Raw genomic sequence first — 15065 nt, forward strand, 5'->3', positions numbered from 1 at the left:
TGCTTGACCATTGTGTTTCTAATGGGACTTGCAGACACTGAAATCCTATAAGGGCATCATTTACTAGATACCACCTAGAATGATGCTAGCTTAGCCTCTTTCACTAATGGATGCACACTGCACATTAGCTCTCTGCCGCAGATAAGGCTCATATGGATCATTCCCAGAGATGATAGTGCTATTACCATTAGTCCTTTAGAATGGAGTATGTCCTGTCTGCACTGGCGTGCCTGTCTTTAGTGCAATTCACAAAAGCTTAAAAAATCAATATACTTGGAGAAAACAATCTGTGATAAGTGTGTCTTTTCCTTAAACAGAAACATTTCGATATCCTTTGTTGTATCACTTAAAACTCATTTTAAACAACGGATATCACGACTAAAAAGAGAAAATGTCCGGCAACCAGTTGGAAGATTGCTTGTTTGAGTCAGTTACAAATATTTTTGACAAACACACTCATCTCCGGTTACCACTAATACCACTTCTTCCATTAGCATACTAATGTAATTATTTACTGTGGGACTAATGGGCGATTATCTTCTTCATTATCCTAATGCAAACAAAATAAATCTCTCCCATTGCAGTTTTGGCATTTACGCTCACCGTAGCTCATGTTTCCTGCATCAAAGAGCATTAAATGGCAGCTCGAAGTCTTGCACGTCTTTGATGGAGGATTTTGTGTTACAGTGGGTTAGAGTTAAAAGTTGTAAGGGCTGATAAAAGCAATGGGGAGGGAAAGGCTCAAGCAGTTGGAAACTGCAGACAAACTCGACTCGATCCAGTTTAAATAAAAGGCCACACTTTGCCGTGTCCTTTACATCAAAGCATAGACTGTCTGAGCCCCAATCACATCTCAGTTTTCAGCATTTGTAACATTTAGCCTTCTTTTAAAAAATCAAATGGAGATGAGAAAAGCAGGTTTTTGTATTCCGAGGCTGCATAAGTAGTGCATACATATATAATAACAATTTATCATCAAATGGAAAGGAAAAGTGTGTGTCAGTTGAAATGACCCTGTAAGTCTGGTGTTTATTCTATTTGCAGCAAATTATATATTATAGTAGCTTTCAAAATTATGATCACCAACTTTGCCATTCCACAGATATACTTTTTCAAGATACTACTAAATCACACAGGGTAAAACTATTACTTATTTTGTTTTTGACACCGAGCATAGGAACTAAAAAAAACAACAACCAATTTTATAGACTGAGATTGGTTGCATAGGCGAAAGGAGGGAAATTTCCTGTGAATTCCAAATTGGGTCGAGATGTCAGTGAGTGGTCATAGCAGGCGAGAAGCGTACGCCGCTTTAGTGCGCGCTGCAGGTTGATAAAACCACCAGCCGAGAAGAGGTGTCTGAAAATGTGATGCTGCCATTACACAACAGTTTATGAGAACTAGAGCAGCAACTGCTATGAGGTCCCTGCTTTTTTTATATATATTTTTGTTTTTTTATACATCATTCACAGTGCTAACAGCACTCGAATGATCCCAATTTGCAAACTTATGTCAAAGGTGACTGATGTTACTGATTAAAATCTATTATATCCATCCAAAACATTGGAGCTACATATTTTACATGGTTTTTCTATCAATCATGGGAGCAAACCAAGCGCTTCACAAAAGTAAGCCTTATGCAAAATGATGATGCATCTTCAAGGCACTCAAAATCTGGTTAAACTGTAACTCATATATACTCAAGCTTATCAGGCAATATAATGACACAATGTCTTACTGGCAATAGTAATAGAACACATTGTACTTGTCCGTCTTGCTTATTAAACTTACAGCGTGCACACTTTTGACAATTATTTGAACTTTTTGTGATTTGTAGTACATTTGTCCATTTCGTTTTTTGCAGTCTGTCCTTGTAATGTATGTAGGTGGCCTCGGGTCTTGCCCATTGTTCTGTTATCATCGCCCTTGTTGGCCTCATGTGCGTCCCACACTTCTTAAATCTGGTCAATCTAATTAGATGAGCGCGAGTCATCAGGCACTGTTTAAAGGCATCAAAGAAAGTTTTGTTCCCCACTGGGTGCCCACTGGCTGTGAGCAGAGAACAGTAAGTGTAGTGTTTGACTGAGACCCTCAAGATAGCTTCCCCCAACTTGGCTCGCCCTTGCCTACAGCCAAGATGACATCACCTCATCTTTTGACCCTTGACCCTTCCCAGGGTTTGACCCCATGCTTGGTCTGGCGACAGTGGGTCCACTGTGTTGGGGCAACATTGTAGGAGAGCTTTAAAGGGGGTCATGGTGTCACTGATGGGCACCAGGCGTTAGCCACCGCCCACCCACCTAATGTGCGGTAGAGGGCAGCCATTAGAGAAACAGCAAATACACATCTTGTGTTTATTTAGAAACTGAACTCCAGGTGAAAAACCTTTGCTTCGGTACACATGTATGCATTGCATGGTCTTCCCAAAAGAATGTATTGAAATGCTTTGACACTTAAGGCAAACATTTATGACATTCAATGTTTAAGATGATGATTGTTACAGTCAGGTTTGTGTTTCTATAAGTATTATTTAGTCGCAGAAACTACCTGTAAGACTGCATTTTTTTCCCTTTGTTTGTGAGTAAAATTCCCAATAAACTAGTTAACACAATTTCTTCACAGTCTTATCAAACTCATTCCTCTGTGTAACTTGTGATTTGGCAGATCCCGAGTGTGGAGATGTTCCCCTGCTAACCCCCGGAAGTAAAGAGATGATGTCCCAAGCGCTAAAGGCTACTTTTAGTGGCTTCACCAAAGAACAGCAGCGACTGGGTATCCCCAAAGGTACCGTTTGCTTGTACACCATTTAGTTGTTTTAATGGAGGGAGTTTCCATTATTACAAAAAGTGAGCTCTCAAAACCACAATGTGCTGCATACGAAGCATCAGATCCTTCAGTAGATACAAGATATGCAAAAAATGGCCTCATATGATTCATTTCAGGTTGACTGCAGCAACATCCATAGAATGTAGACAGCAGAGTAATTACCTAGCTTCCTAATTGATGCCAAATGCAGAGCCTATTCCTGCTGTTGGTAACAGAAGGACTGCTGTACGGTATTTGTCAGTGGAATTGTACAGATGTACCTTCATTAGTTCCTGCTTGTTTACATCCACTGATGCCTGACTGTTTGATTTAAGAGGACTGATTATAGCCAGTTCTATTCAAAGCATTTTACCACCGTGTGCGGCAAACGAATGTTGAAAAATTCAGTTATCCCCTCTGATCCTCTCCAGACCCCAGACAATGGACGGAAAACCATGTAGCAGCGTGGCTCACGTGGACTGTGAACGAGTTCAGTCTGAAGAACGTCGACTTTGACAGATTCTGCATGAATGGCGGCAGCCTGTGCGCCATGGGCAAGGAGCGCTTCCTAGACTTAGCACCTGACTTTGTGGGCGACATCCTTTGGGAACATTTAGAAATGCTTCAAAAAGGTAAATCAGCCATTTTCTCACACAGAGGCTAGAAGGTCGATGACGCTAAAATGTAAAATGTGAGAAACCCACACAAGAGACGTGATCTCTGCTTGTATTCACTTAGTCGATATTTGCTGTAGTAACAGGAGCCAAACAGGAAGGCGCACGTTAGCTGAAGTCATTAATATTTCATATTGCTGTATGCAGTTACGTGATACATAAAATCAATGTCGAGGTCACTGACGCTTAGCAACTGATTCTTTATCTATTTTTCATGAAGAAGACACAAAGCATTACCCCAACAACGGACTGACCTCCAACTTCCAGGAATCCCGTTATACCTCAGACTACTTTGTCAGTAAGTACTTGCCACACTCAATTTCACTCATGTTGCAATATTATAGGATGTCATCTGAAAATAGGCCAGGACATTCAAACCTTGAAGACAAAACGTTTCCCTATGTTTAATTACCTTTAATGCAGCCCAATGGTTGTGTGATTATAAATAATTTTGCCTAAAACATTGATCCTTTCCAGCACAGTCTTTTTATTGCCTTTTTGATTTTCCTTTCATGTATAAAAAAAACCTTGAGGATTTTTGAAATCCTATCCAACATAATCAGTCGCAACATTTTGATTGTCACAGTGCCATCAATCGCAAGAGCTGTCGATCCATGTTCATTTCTGATCTAATGTTGTTGCTTGAATAAGAAGTCAGAATGCATCACACAGTAATTCACTAATCACAATTATTAGAATATATCAAAACAAGAACTACGCAAGTTTGTGTCGTTATTTAAATGTTTGACTTTGATACTATAGTAGTACTACCGATACTGAAACGACACTACAGCAAATGAGTACAATGTTCAAAAGCTGACAACTAAACAACATCTAATTCTTTTGTTTGTATTAATTTTGAAAATGATGAGGATCCTAATTAGAGTACTTAAGATAAAATAAATAATTTTTTAAACACATCAGAGCCAGGGAACACAAAACATTATATTTGCTTTATATTTTAGTTTCTTTGTCCATGTGTTAGTTAGCAATCTATGTTCTGGAGTATACGTAGGTGTCAGACAATTCTGGCGGGTGACATTGCTGTTGATGCCATGTTCACTTGTTAGACAGAAAGAAATATTATTTGCACCCTAATTCAGATCTACAGACAAAATGTCATGTCTTCATTTCATTGCTAACATGTAATGCAAGGACAGAACAAGAGTGTTTTGAGGTCAAAGTGGTTAAGGGGCTAGGTTAGCACACATAGCAACAGGAACTATTCCGAGGAGCTCATTTTGAATGACAAACAATCAAAGGAGATGTAAACAGTTGTCACATTGGTGAATGTTTTTTTTTTTTTTTTTTTAAAGCCATGATATCTGTGAAGCCTTGGCTGTGTCATCTGCCACAGTTGTTATAGTTTTCACATGAAGGATAATCACGCGGCTTGCTCAAAAGATTGATCCCACTCCACTGTTTTGCTCTTCCTTTTCCTGCTCTGCTTTCTCTCTGCTCCCCCCCATCTTCAGGCTATGGCGTCGAGCATGCCCAGTGCGTTCCCCCCTCTGAATACTCGGAGCCCAGCTTCATCACAGAGTCGTATCAGACGCTTCACCCCATCAGCTCAGAGGAATTACTGACGCTCAAGTACGAGAGCGAATACCCTGCAGTCATCCTACGGGACGCACCCCTCAACCCCCTGCAGGGCGACTACTTCTCCGTCAAACAAGAGGTGGTATCCCCTGACAACATGTGTGTGGGACGTCTTAGCAGAGGTGAGAGGGTCAAAACATATGGATTAATTTGAAGTTCAGAATAACCTGCCTGGTTCTGTAGTGTGCAGATCCTCATGTTGTTTACTAAAATGTGCACGATTTTTTTTTTTTTTTGTGAGCCATGCCGGTGTTGCTTGTGCACATTTCGTTGCTGTCTGAGTGTGCTGATGGTACCAGATGAGATAAACAGGTCCTTTGATGTGTTTGTGGTCTCGGCAAACCTTCTTTTCACACTGTTCTAGGTCGAGGAAAAACAGCAACTTTCTTTGGGGGGGCGGCGAGGGTTGCGCAACCCGATAGAGACACACCACTATCTGCCTTTATAGTCCCACACTAAAACAAATAAATGCTCTTTAAGGTGTTTGTAAGTTGGCAGTTTGAAAATTTTAGCTTCAACCATTCTTTTATTAATGATAATGACATTTATATATGGTAATACTTGGACTGTGTCCTCAACTTCCACCTATGAACAAGTGCTTTGTGTACTGTACAAATTCCCCCTAGCCACTAAGATCCAATCCCTGTGCATCCCACACACCACATGTTACTTTTCAACCCCGTATTGTGCTCTCGTGGGAAAGTATTTTTGTGGCTCGACTGATAGCCACATGTGGCTCCAATTGGGCCAGTTGAAGATTTCAGCATCAATCAAGGTGCTGCATTATCTGTCATTTGTTAATGACTCACCAATGAAAGGCAGCCCTTATCTTTTCCAAGACCAAAAATAGCGAGACATTTGTGTGATTTTCTACTATTTGAAATCAACTCCAAATGGTGGTTACAAGTGAAATGAGGTGTGGAATGCTGAGGTCAAACCATACAAAGGACTACTGTCAAGAAAGTGAGGTGTATTTTCTAATGTTTCATTATCTTGGGCCGAAAGCTAGCTTATTATGTATTAAGGTGAAGACACTTTCACACAATTGTCAGGATTGTTTGGTATCTAATGTGACTTTTTGTGGGGTTTTTTTCTTAACCTTTTCCATTTCTGTGCAGGTAAACTGGGTGGCCAGGACTCTTTTGAGAGTATTGAGAGCTACGAAAGCTGTGACCGTCTGACGCAGTCCTGGAGCAGCCAGTCGTCGTTCAACAGTCTACAGCGGGTACCTTCGTACGACAGCTTTGACTCGGAGGATTACCCCACAGCGTTGCACGGCCACAAGCCCAAGGGCACCTTTAAAGACTATGTGAGGGAACGCTCGGACCTCAGCAAAGACAAACCCGTCATTCCAGCAGCGGCGCTTGCAGGATACACAGGTGAGCTGTTTAGTAGGACATCATTTCAAACGCTACTACTTGGTGTCCTGTTGCTTCCAAAAATGACATATGTGGTTTTAACGAAGCAAGGAAAATTCTTGCATACACACACAAAAAAAACATAGTGCTTGCGCAGTCTCCTTTTTCTTTCTTGTTTTTGCTTCTCTCTCTCTCTCTTTTGTTCACTTCTAACCTGCCTCTTTCTAATCTCTAACCCGCATCTCAACCTACTTTTTTTCCAGGTTGTCTCAGCAATGCTGCTGAAACTGAAAATATGCCTGCCCTTATACATAGCCAACCCGAGTCAAATTATCACTTCATCTTTTGTGGCATTTTCAGAGGCAGATAATGTAAATCTTCAAACTTCCCCTGATGCAAATGTAGCTCAAACCTACCAGTTCTGGCCAACACTCAGTTTTGCATGTCTTATAATAGTATCCAAACCTAAACAACAGTTGTTAACGAATGTTTTGAGGATGTATAATCTATATTAGTTCATTTAAGTATTTATTAATCACACATTGACATACACAAACAGCTTTTAAAACTTTTAAAAGCGACGGGGGATCTAAACAGTTGCTAAACTGACTGAAACATTTTAAAAATGGAACACTGTCAGCATTGAAAGTGATTAAAAAAGTGATTAAAAAACATAAATAAATAACACAAATAAATTACATAATAGCTTCAAAACACAATTAGAGAACAAAGAGTGGGGTCTGACTGTTCAGTCCAACACTAAAATACTGTCACTTGGTGCCGACTCATTTAGATGCAATTCAGTTCTACAGCCATGCATTCAGTGCTACACCCTTAGCATTAGCCAATATGTTCAAAAAAAGATCTGAAAATTTCATGTAAAAAGTCAGCATTCTTAGAACTAACATTGAAACTCATGTGTTCATAAAATATTATGTGTGGATTAAGAAGTTAAGCAGAATCCTTTTTTTGATCAGTGGTGACATGATACGTGACTCTGTATTGCAGTGATGAGGTGGCGGTGCACAGAAAACGTAGTCAACATTTCTATGGTTTCCTCTGGCTAACCAACATTTTAACAACCATTTGCAATCAAATCTGTCAGCCTTGCATCATAGTATATTATATTCTAATGCTCGCAAGTGGTGACACATTCAAATTTGTCAGCCTTGCATCATATTATATTCCAATGCTCGCAAGTGGAGACACATTTTACACACAGCTATGCTTGAAACAGTTCTGGTGGCAGCAACAAAAATAAAGCATGCATTTAGTAAGTTGAGTTGAGCTTAAAATATTAAAGTTATGACACTCAGAGGCACTTGTTGGAAAGAAAATTGCAGGACAAAAATCCTCAATATTCAAATTTTCTTTTACTTTTAGTAGCCTGTTTGCTAGTTATACTTTCATGGATAAAATTTTCCATTTGGGTGGGTCACATTCTGGGAGAGTACTGCGAATGAGAGGCCCCACTGTACACGTTTTCAGTACAAGGCCATTGTAAGATATTTTTGGAAACATTTTTCTTTTCATAAAACTGTAGTCTGCGTTTTATACACAAGAGTGGCCTTCGTCACTGGTGAAGGGCCTCGCTGTTGCAGCGGCAGACGTTGGAATGTGAGTCAAAGCTGTGAAAGAGGGCCAGTGTTAGCACCATATCCATTCTTACCGCGCTCAAACACAATCTGCATGCTCAGAAATGTCAAGTGTGAAACTCGCATGCGTTGTTTCCCCAAACGCTTTGGTTACGTTTTACAAAGACGTATTTGGTTTTTCTCAGACAAGTGGCTTTCGCTTCTATAGTTACGTATATGTACTTTTTTTTGGGGGGTGGTGTATTTCTGGGGCGTTGCGCTGCATAAGCAGGTGTGATTTCAACATGCACGCTTAAGCAGAAGGTCGGTTAGTGTATGTATATGCTGAAAAGCCACAACATCAAAGTGTGCTGCAGTCAATCTAGCACAGACTCAAAACCATTTTTTTTTAAACAGTATATTCTGCTTTTGTTCTTTTTTCCGCCCACACTGAAAGCCATCAGCCTTCAACTGGTTATAAGAGTTTACGCACAATTTGTGTTCCCTGAGTTCTACAGGCAAGTCATTAAAAATCAGTGATTTTGTCAATGTAGACAAAAACAAATAAGTCAAAAGTGCTATTCTGAAGTTTAAGTATGTAGAGAGAGAGACAGGCAGAAAAATGAAAACGCAATGAAGGACATTTTAGTGAGTACATGGCCCATCTTTGGGTTTGCGCTGCTTCAGAAGGTTTAGTTTAATACCCTTCTGACCCATATGAATATTTAAGAGTCATGCATGAAAGAAACACAAAGGGATACATTGTACGTCACCATTTACCACGGTTTAGAGTGTGACTTCTTTCTCAGTGCCTATTACCTGAAATGAACTACATTGCCGTGTGGCAGTGAAATACTCTTGAATGTTGCTCCATAGTTTGATTTCAAGGAGTAAGTTCTCCAAAAATGGAATACCTTGTGTTTTTCATGTGGTCTCCAGGCACGGGTCCCATTCAGCTGTGGCAGTTTCTCCTGGAGCTGCTGACCGATAAGTCTTGCCAGTCCTTCATCAGCTGGACAGGCGACGGCTGGGAGTTCAAGCTCTCCGACCCGGATGAGGTGAGAGGTTGCGAACCCCCCCAAGTCACACTGGCACACGTGCTGGGAGGTCCAAAGTAGTTAACCACATGAACAAACGCTGCTTTTACTTTGCAACAATTGTTGTTTGGTTCCATGAGGGTAATTGTAAAAGATGTGTGAGCCTGATTCCTACCTGTCATGCAAGACAAAAGTCAAAAGTTCTTCTTTTTATACAAGCACAAGTTAATTGATCTGAAAACGAGTTCTTTTAGCTGATTTCGAATGGTATGATTGCTTTAATAAGTTATTGCTAAAACCATCGTGATTCAACTTCTTTAGTGAACATTGTTCATTATATTGTTAATAATATGAATGTTTGGACCATAAGGAAATTGGATTTCACAAAATTTGTTTGATTGTAAAAATGAACAATTACAAGCAAACTTTTATTTTCAGTATCATAGTGGAACACATTCAGTCATATGCTAATGTGCTAAAAATGCAGGACATTTACAGCATCTACTATATCCATTCATATTACATGGACCACTCACATAGTAGATGATGCACATTGAGCTTCATAAATATACACAATATGCACTGCTACTCATCTGACAGTAAGTCATTTGTAGATTATACTGGTTTTTACTTTTTTCTAGCGAATCTTGTTTTCAATGTTTTGTTTTTAAGTTTTACCAATGAAATATTGCACAGAACAGATTTTACTATGCGTTGTATAGCTATGCTTCTGAAAAAAATCCACGTGTTCTTGAACTTAACCCTTAAATCCCTTCTCATGGTTTCTCATTTTTCCCCTGGTAGGTTTTTGTTTTAGTTTTTCCTTGCCGTTTTGGGAGCTTAAGATCAGGGGATGCTTTAAGAATAATTGTCAATTGTTTGTCTATGTGAAGCCGTTTGAGACTGCTTGTGATTTAGGGCTAGACAAATGAACTTGACTTGACTTGACTTAAATAGTAGATATTACAAAATATAAGACATATTAATATTCTATTGTATTGTTGTTGTGATGCTGATAATCTGATGTGCGAGAGTACAAATGAGGGTAGATTTGTAATAAGCACAAAAAATAAATCTGAAAAAGATTACTCACTTCTACAATTGTACGATTTTTTTTTTTTTTTTTGACCAGTGTTACTAGATAGCAGTACAACTACCATTGCAGTATAAAGTTTTCTAATTAGATATGCACACTTTTTTCATTGTTTAGTAAGTGTAATTGTTGTTACAGTGATTTAGAAGTACGTATGGTGCATCTTGCATTAGCAATGCTATTTTAGCACCCCTCCTTCATACTAATGCTCAAAGTGTAACATACAATTGCATCATTGTATTGTATTCTCTGATGATATTACCCGGGCTATAAAACATATGTTGTAATAATTTCATCATCTAAATGGCAAATCCTAATCCGCTCATTCTATCTCCTTCTCCTGGCTCTTTAGGTTGCTCGCAGGTGGGGAAAGCGGAAAAACAAGCCCAAGATGAACTATGAGAAACTGAGCCGTGGTCTGCGCTACTACTACGATAAGAACATCATCCACAAGACGTCAGGGAAGCGCTACGTGTACCGCTTTGTTTGTGACTTAAAAAGCTTGCTGGGCTACACTCCCGAGGAGCTGCACGCCATGTTGGACGTAAAGCCAGACACGGATGAGTGAAAGTCGACAGAAACATGGAAAAAGACTTTGAAGCCACACGAACTGGCACTCATTAAGTGGTCTTAACGAACCTTTATTTGGGGGGAGAGGGCAACAACCTTTTTAATGACTAACTGGTTTTGTCATCTTAGTGGTCTTGGGTAATATATATATACAAATGTGTATGTATGTATGTGTATATATATATATATATATATATATATATATATATATATATATATATATATATATATATATATATATATATATATATATATAATCAGTTAGTGCTTTTGCAGATGTATAGGTTCCACTATGCTGGTGGAGTACAAGACAGGACCAAGACAATTTTTTTTTTTTTTTCTCAGCTTAGACCAAAAAGTGTCAAGATGGTGAGTATTATTTTAGTGATGACGACAGCAGCCCATCCAAACCCCATCAGCAGGCATCTACTGTATGTTGTGTATCAACTACAAAGGTAAATTAGTGGAAGCAAATGGCTCTCGAAGCCTTTTAGGAGAAGCATGCTGATGGGATTGAGTGGGTTGAGATCACTCATAGCAAGAGTGTCTATGAAAAGACTGAAAATAGCAGTTGCTTATGAAACTTTTTTTTTCACGTGGTTTCTTGTCTAAGACATATTGCTGAAGTTTTTTTTTGTTTGTTTTTTTTTTTTACATATACCAGCAGTATTAGCAAACGGTAGACAATCATTGTGCGGAATTCTATGGTTGTTTCAAAGTATGTATAAAAAAAAATGTCGGTTCACTGATTAGTCGTCTTAAAAGTCACAAGTGAAGTGTAGTTGAGGGAAAAATGCTCCGAATGTCTGAAGGCAGATCTCGGATGGAGTTTTAACTTTGTAAAGAGGTAGTAGAGAGAAAGAAAACTGCATGTGTTCGATGGAGAGAAGAAAGTAAATGTGCACTCACGAGAATTTAGTTCGAAATTGTATTAAAAGCTAATCGCACTCCACAAGCAAGGGATGGGCATTTGATGACATTTTATCAAGAAATTAAATGCTCAATTACAATTTTTTGTAATTGTCAGGCAAGTATGTACTGTGTATGTATATCATGTTTTCTTGTGTAGAAATATTAATGTTAATGTAAAATAATTTAAAACATTTACAATCATAGTATGTGTCCAATGATCAATTTTGCTTCAATTGCATCAAGATTCAATTAATCAACAACCAATTGCACAATCACCACTTAACAATAAGTTATTGTAATGCCCATCTCTAAATTTGTTATGGCATCTGTGATGTACTTTATTAAGTTTGACTTTTCAATTAATTATAGTTTTCTCCTCGAGTAGTATTAGTAACAGAAATGTCACTGGATTACAGTGCATTACTTTTGATAGGAGATCTGACTAATTTCTCATGAGAACATGCTCAGGAAATATGTGTATAGTCTGAGAGACAATTTGAAGTTAGAGGGAGCTTATGATTCCATCCATGTATGTTCGTGCATTAAGATTCACTGGTTCCAGATGAGTTTGGCAAACGGGCTGTACACTGGCTTTATGGGAAATGCCAAAGTTGAGCATCATCTTATAAATACAATGTTATTGTTTACAGTAGCTGAATGTTACCCATATTGATGAAAATAGCTTTGGAGATGTCTATTTGTGCAGATTGTGTTTCATAATGCGTCACAACGATCCGGATTACGCAAATAAGCACGCGACAAAGCCGGAATAATAACCAAAAGCCTTGTGAGGTCTTTGAAAGCCGTACTTTGTGTATGGACCCAAAAGCTGGGAAGATGGGGACCGTGATTCTCACACCGTTTTGGAAATGAAATGGTGCGCCCGGCTTGAGAACAAAGGCAATGTATTATTTAGCTTCTAGGGGTCTCCCACTGACTGTTTCAAATGATTGTTTTATTGGGAAGATGTTTGTCTAGCCGTCATTATTCGTAGCACTCGCTCATAAACACACGTCACAAATTTGAACTTCAACTGTTTGGTTCTCATCAGCTACACTGTTATTGTTTTCCATACATGTTTAAAACACTGTTTTTATATTAGCTCCCATTTTAAGAAGAGGAACTTCGGCATAGACCATTTTTTTTGCAGGATGGAGTTGTCTTTTTCAGTTTCATGTGGTGGGAGTAAACGTTCTGTTGAAATTGTCGCAATTATTCTAGAGCAATTTGTACTGTCACAGATCTACTGTATGTCATAGTTTGTAGATAGTTTGTGGCTCACTCATATCTCCCCCAAAAAAGGATTCAGAAGGAAAACCTTTTTTTCATGTTTTTTTTTTGTATGTTTTATAGTATTTTTGTTATGAGATCCTTTTTTTTTAATTGTATTTAGTTCACAAATATTTTAATATTTTTTTTCAATAATTTATATTTTATATAAAATAATTTTGCAGACATCTGGTGCTTTCATGGGATATTAAAGGTAGCACAGGATTGAACAATGTAGCGATTTTCTTACTTTTTTTTTTCCCTCCCATGGGTATTTCCATTCTTTTTGTTAAATAAAAGATAGATCTGTCTGCTAGAGAAAAAAGGCTGATGCTGGCCCATCAATAATTTCTGCTGGAAAGGTTTTATAAACTGTAGCTTCTATTTCTAAAGTGTACTTCAAAAATGTTATAAAATATATGTGAACAAATAATTTGATTGTGCGTATGTATTTATGTTTGTATGGAGGGATGAATGTGATGATAACCATAGAACCGGGAACTAAAAATATTGTGACATAAGAGAACCATACATGTGGCACTCATGCTCAGTATAAAACGTCCATAGTAAATTGTAAAAAATTAGAAAGTTCAATTCAATTTTAAGAGTAAGCTTTGTTTTGTCTTTGTCAAGAGACTGCCTCCCTATCACAAGCGGGAATCCTCTTGATATAAATCAAAAGTGGTGGTATTTTTTTATTTATTTTTTTACTCTTTAATGAGAGTTAGGAATGCTACTTGACAACCTCAATGGATTAAATGAATCTCATTTCCTACAGGAAAAAAAATATTTGACATCCGAAAAAATCAACACTGTTAATCAATTGATGTATTTACTTATTTTCACATTTTCGAGAAGATGAAAAGAATGGGTGGTGGCTATAATTAGCCAGGTGTTCCTTCTGCTGTTGCGTGATCCACACCAGACATGAATACTCAGCAGGTTTGAGGAAAATCCCCCACAATTCACGCTCACATATTTAACACGGGAACCCAACGTCACCACGGAGATTCTCAGGCTATTTTCCTCCACCTTCCACTTTAGTACCTCAATGTAAGCTAATTTGAAAGCTGCGTTTTCACCACACAACAAAGAAAATGTGTGCCGAAACGAGAAATTTCACAGGCAGCAGTCCCCCCCCCCCCCCCCCCAAAATGTCTGCATCCTTTTGACAGGCAAGTATTACTGTGCTGCCGCCAGTTCATAGCATCCCATTTGTCAGACCTCAAACCTAAATATTTGTCTTAAGGGTCTCGGCACGCTGTATCTGGCTCTGGCGCGTAGTCTTAACATTACTGTGCCAAGACAAGAATACTGATTAAATCGCAAATGCGTGAAATACTTTACAAATACAAAGTTTTCCATTTGGGGCTATAATGCTTGGATTTTTCCATTATATTTCCCCTGCAAAATTAATAACGATTGTCTAAAATATCATTTGTTTGTTTTTTAACCATCGAATGTGTCTCCAATTGTTCTTCACTCCCTTGTCCAATGATACATTTTGCCTTAATTGTGTCAACAACCAATTGCACATCATCTCTTATATTGTATTTATTTTAGTGTATCATTTATTGTTATGCTCATTTGTGAAGTTATAATGTCATCACTGATGTACTTTACTAAGTTTTGCTCGAACATCACCCTAAATTAATTGTATTTATTTTCAATATGTTTGCAAATACCCCCTTACTATAAATGTCACTGGAATGCAATGGATCACTTTTGATAGGAAATCTGACTAAATTCTCTTGAGAACATGTTCAAGAAATATGTGGGATCTCTGAGAACAGAAATGATTGTCTTTTTAGAGTACAGACATTGAAACTAGGTACTTATTTTTGTATATTTTTACATTGTTTACTCAAGTTAGGGTAAAGGAGGGTTTAGCAATGACTGGCAATGAGTATTACTTTTAGTTCTAGCTGTTTCTCTAGTTTCCGTAAAATAACCTTGTTTCCATTCATGTTGAACATGTTGGCTGCGTGGGAGTGCAGCGAATGAGACGAGTCACTGACTTACAAATGATGGCAGCAACTCAGCAAACTGTGCCTGTGATTGAATTAGTCATTGGAGTATCACAGTAGAATTCAAGACTGGTTCCAATTTTGAGGCTCACTAACATTGTGTTCCACACATGCACGCACGCAACACCATTGCCTCAGACCAAGCCT

At 38.4% G+C, this 15065-nt stretch overlaps 1 protein-coding gene across 3 annotated transcripts in view; it reads left to right on the forward strand.

The window, feature by feature from the left end:
* ets1 (v-ets avian erythroblastosis virus E26 oncogene homolog 1) overlaps positions 1 to 13324 on the forward strand; it is a 39080-nt gene extending 25756 nt beyond the window's left edge. For all 3 annotated transcript variants that reach the window (XM_049726537.2, XM_049726536.1, XM_049726538.1), the window contains 7 exons: positions 2665 to 2784; positions 3237 to 3437; positions 3700 to 3777; positions 4955 to 5200; positions 6197 to 6457; positions 8950 to 9068; positions 10493 to 13324. In XM_049726537.2, the coding sequence (XP_049582494.1) occupies positions 2665 to 2784; positions 3237 to 3437; positions 3700 to 3777; positions 4955 to 5200; positions 6197 to 6457; positions 8950 to 9068; positions 10493 to 10708 (1241 nt within the window). In that variant the 3' untranslated portion in view covers positions 10709 to 13324. The remainder of the gene's footprint in view (positions 1 to 2664; positions 2785 to 3236; positions 3438 to 3699; positions 3778 to 4954; positions 5201 to 6196; positions 6458 to 8949; positions 9069 to 10492) is intronic.
* Positions 13325 to 15065: the final 1741 nt, after the last annotated feature.

Source organism: Syngnathus scovelli, chromosome 7 (genome assembly GCF_024217435.2).
Source record: "Syngnathus scovelli strain Florida chromosome 7, RoL_Ssco_1.2, whole genome shotgun sequence".
In the NCBI taxonomy this organism is placed as follows: domain Eukaryota; kingdom Metazoa; phylum Chordata; class Actinopteri; order Syngnathiformes; family Syngnathidae; genus Syngnathus; species Syngnathus scovelli.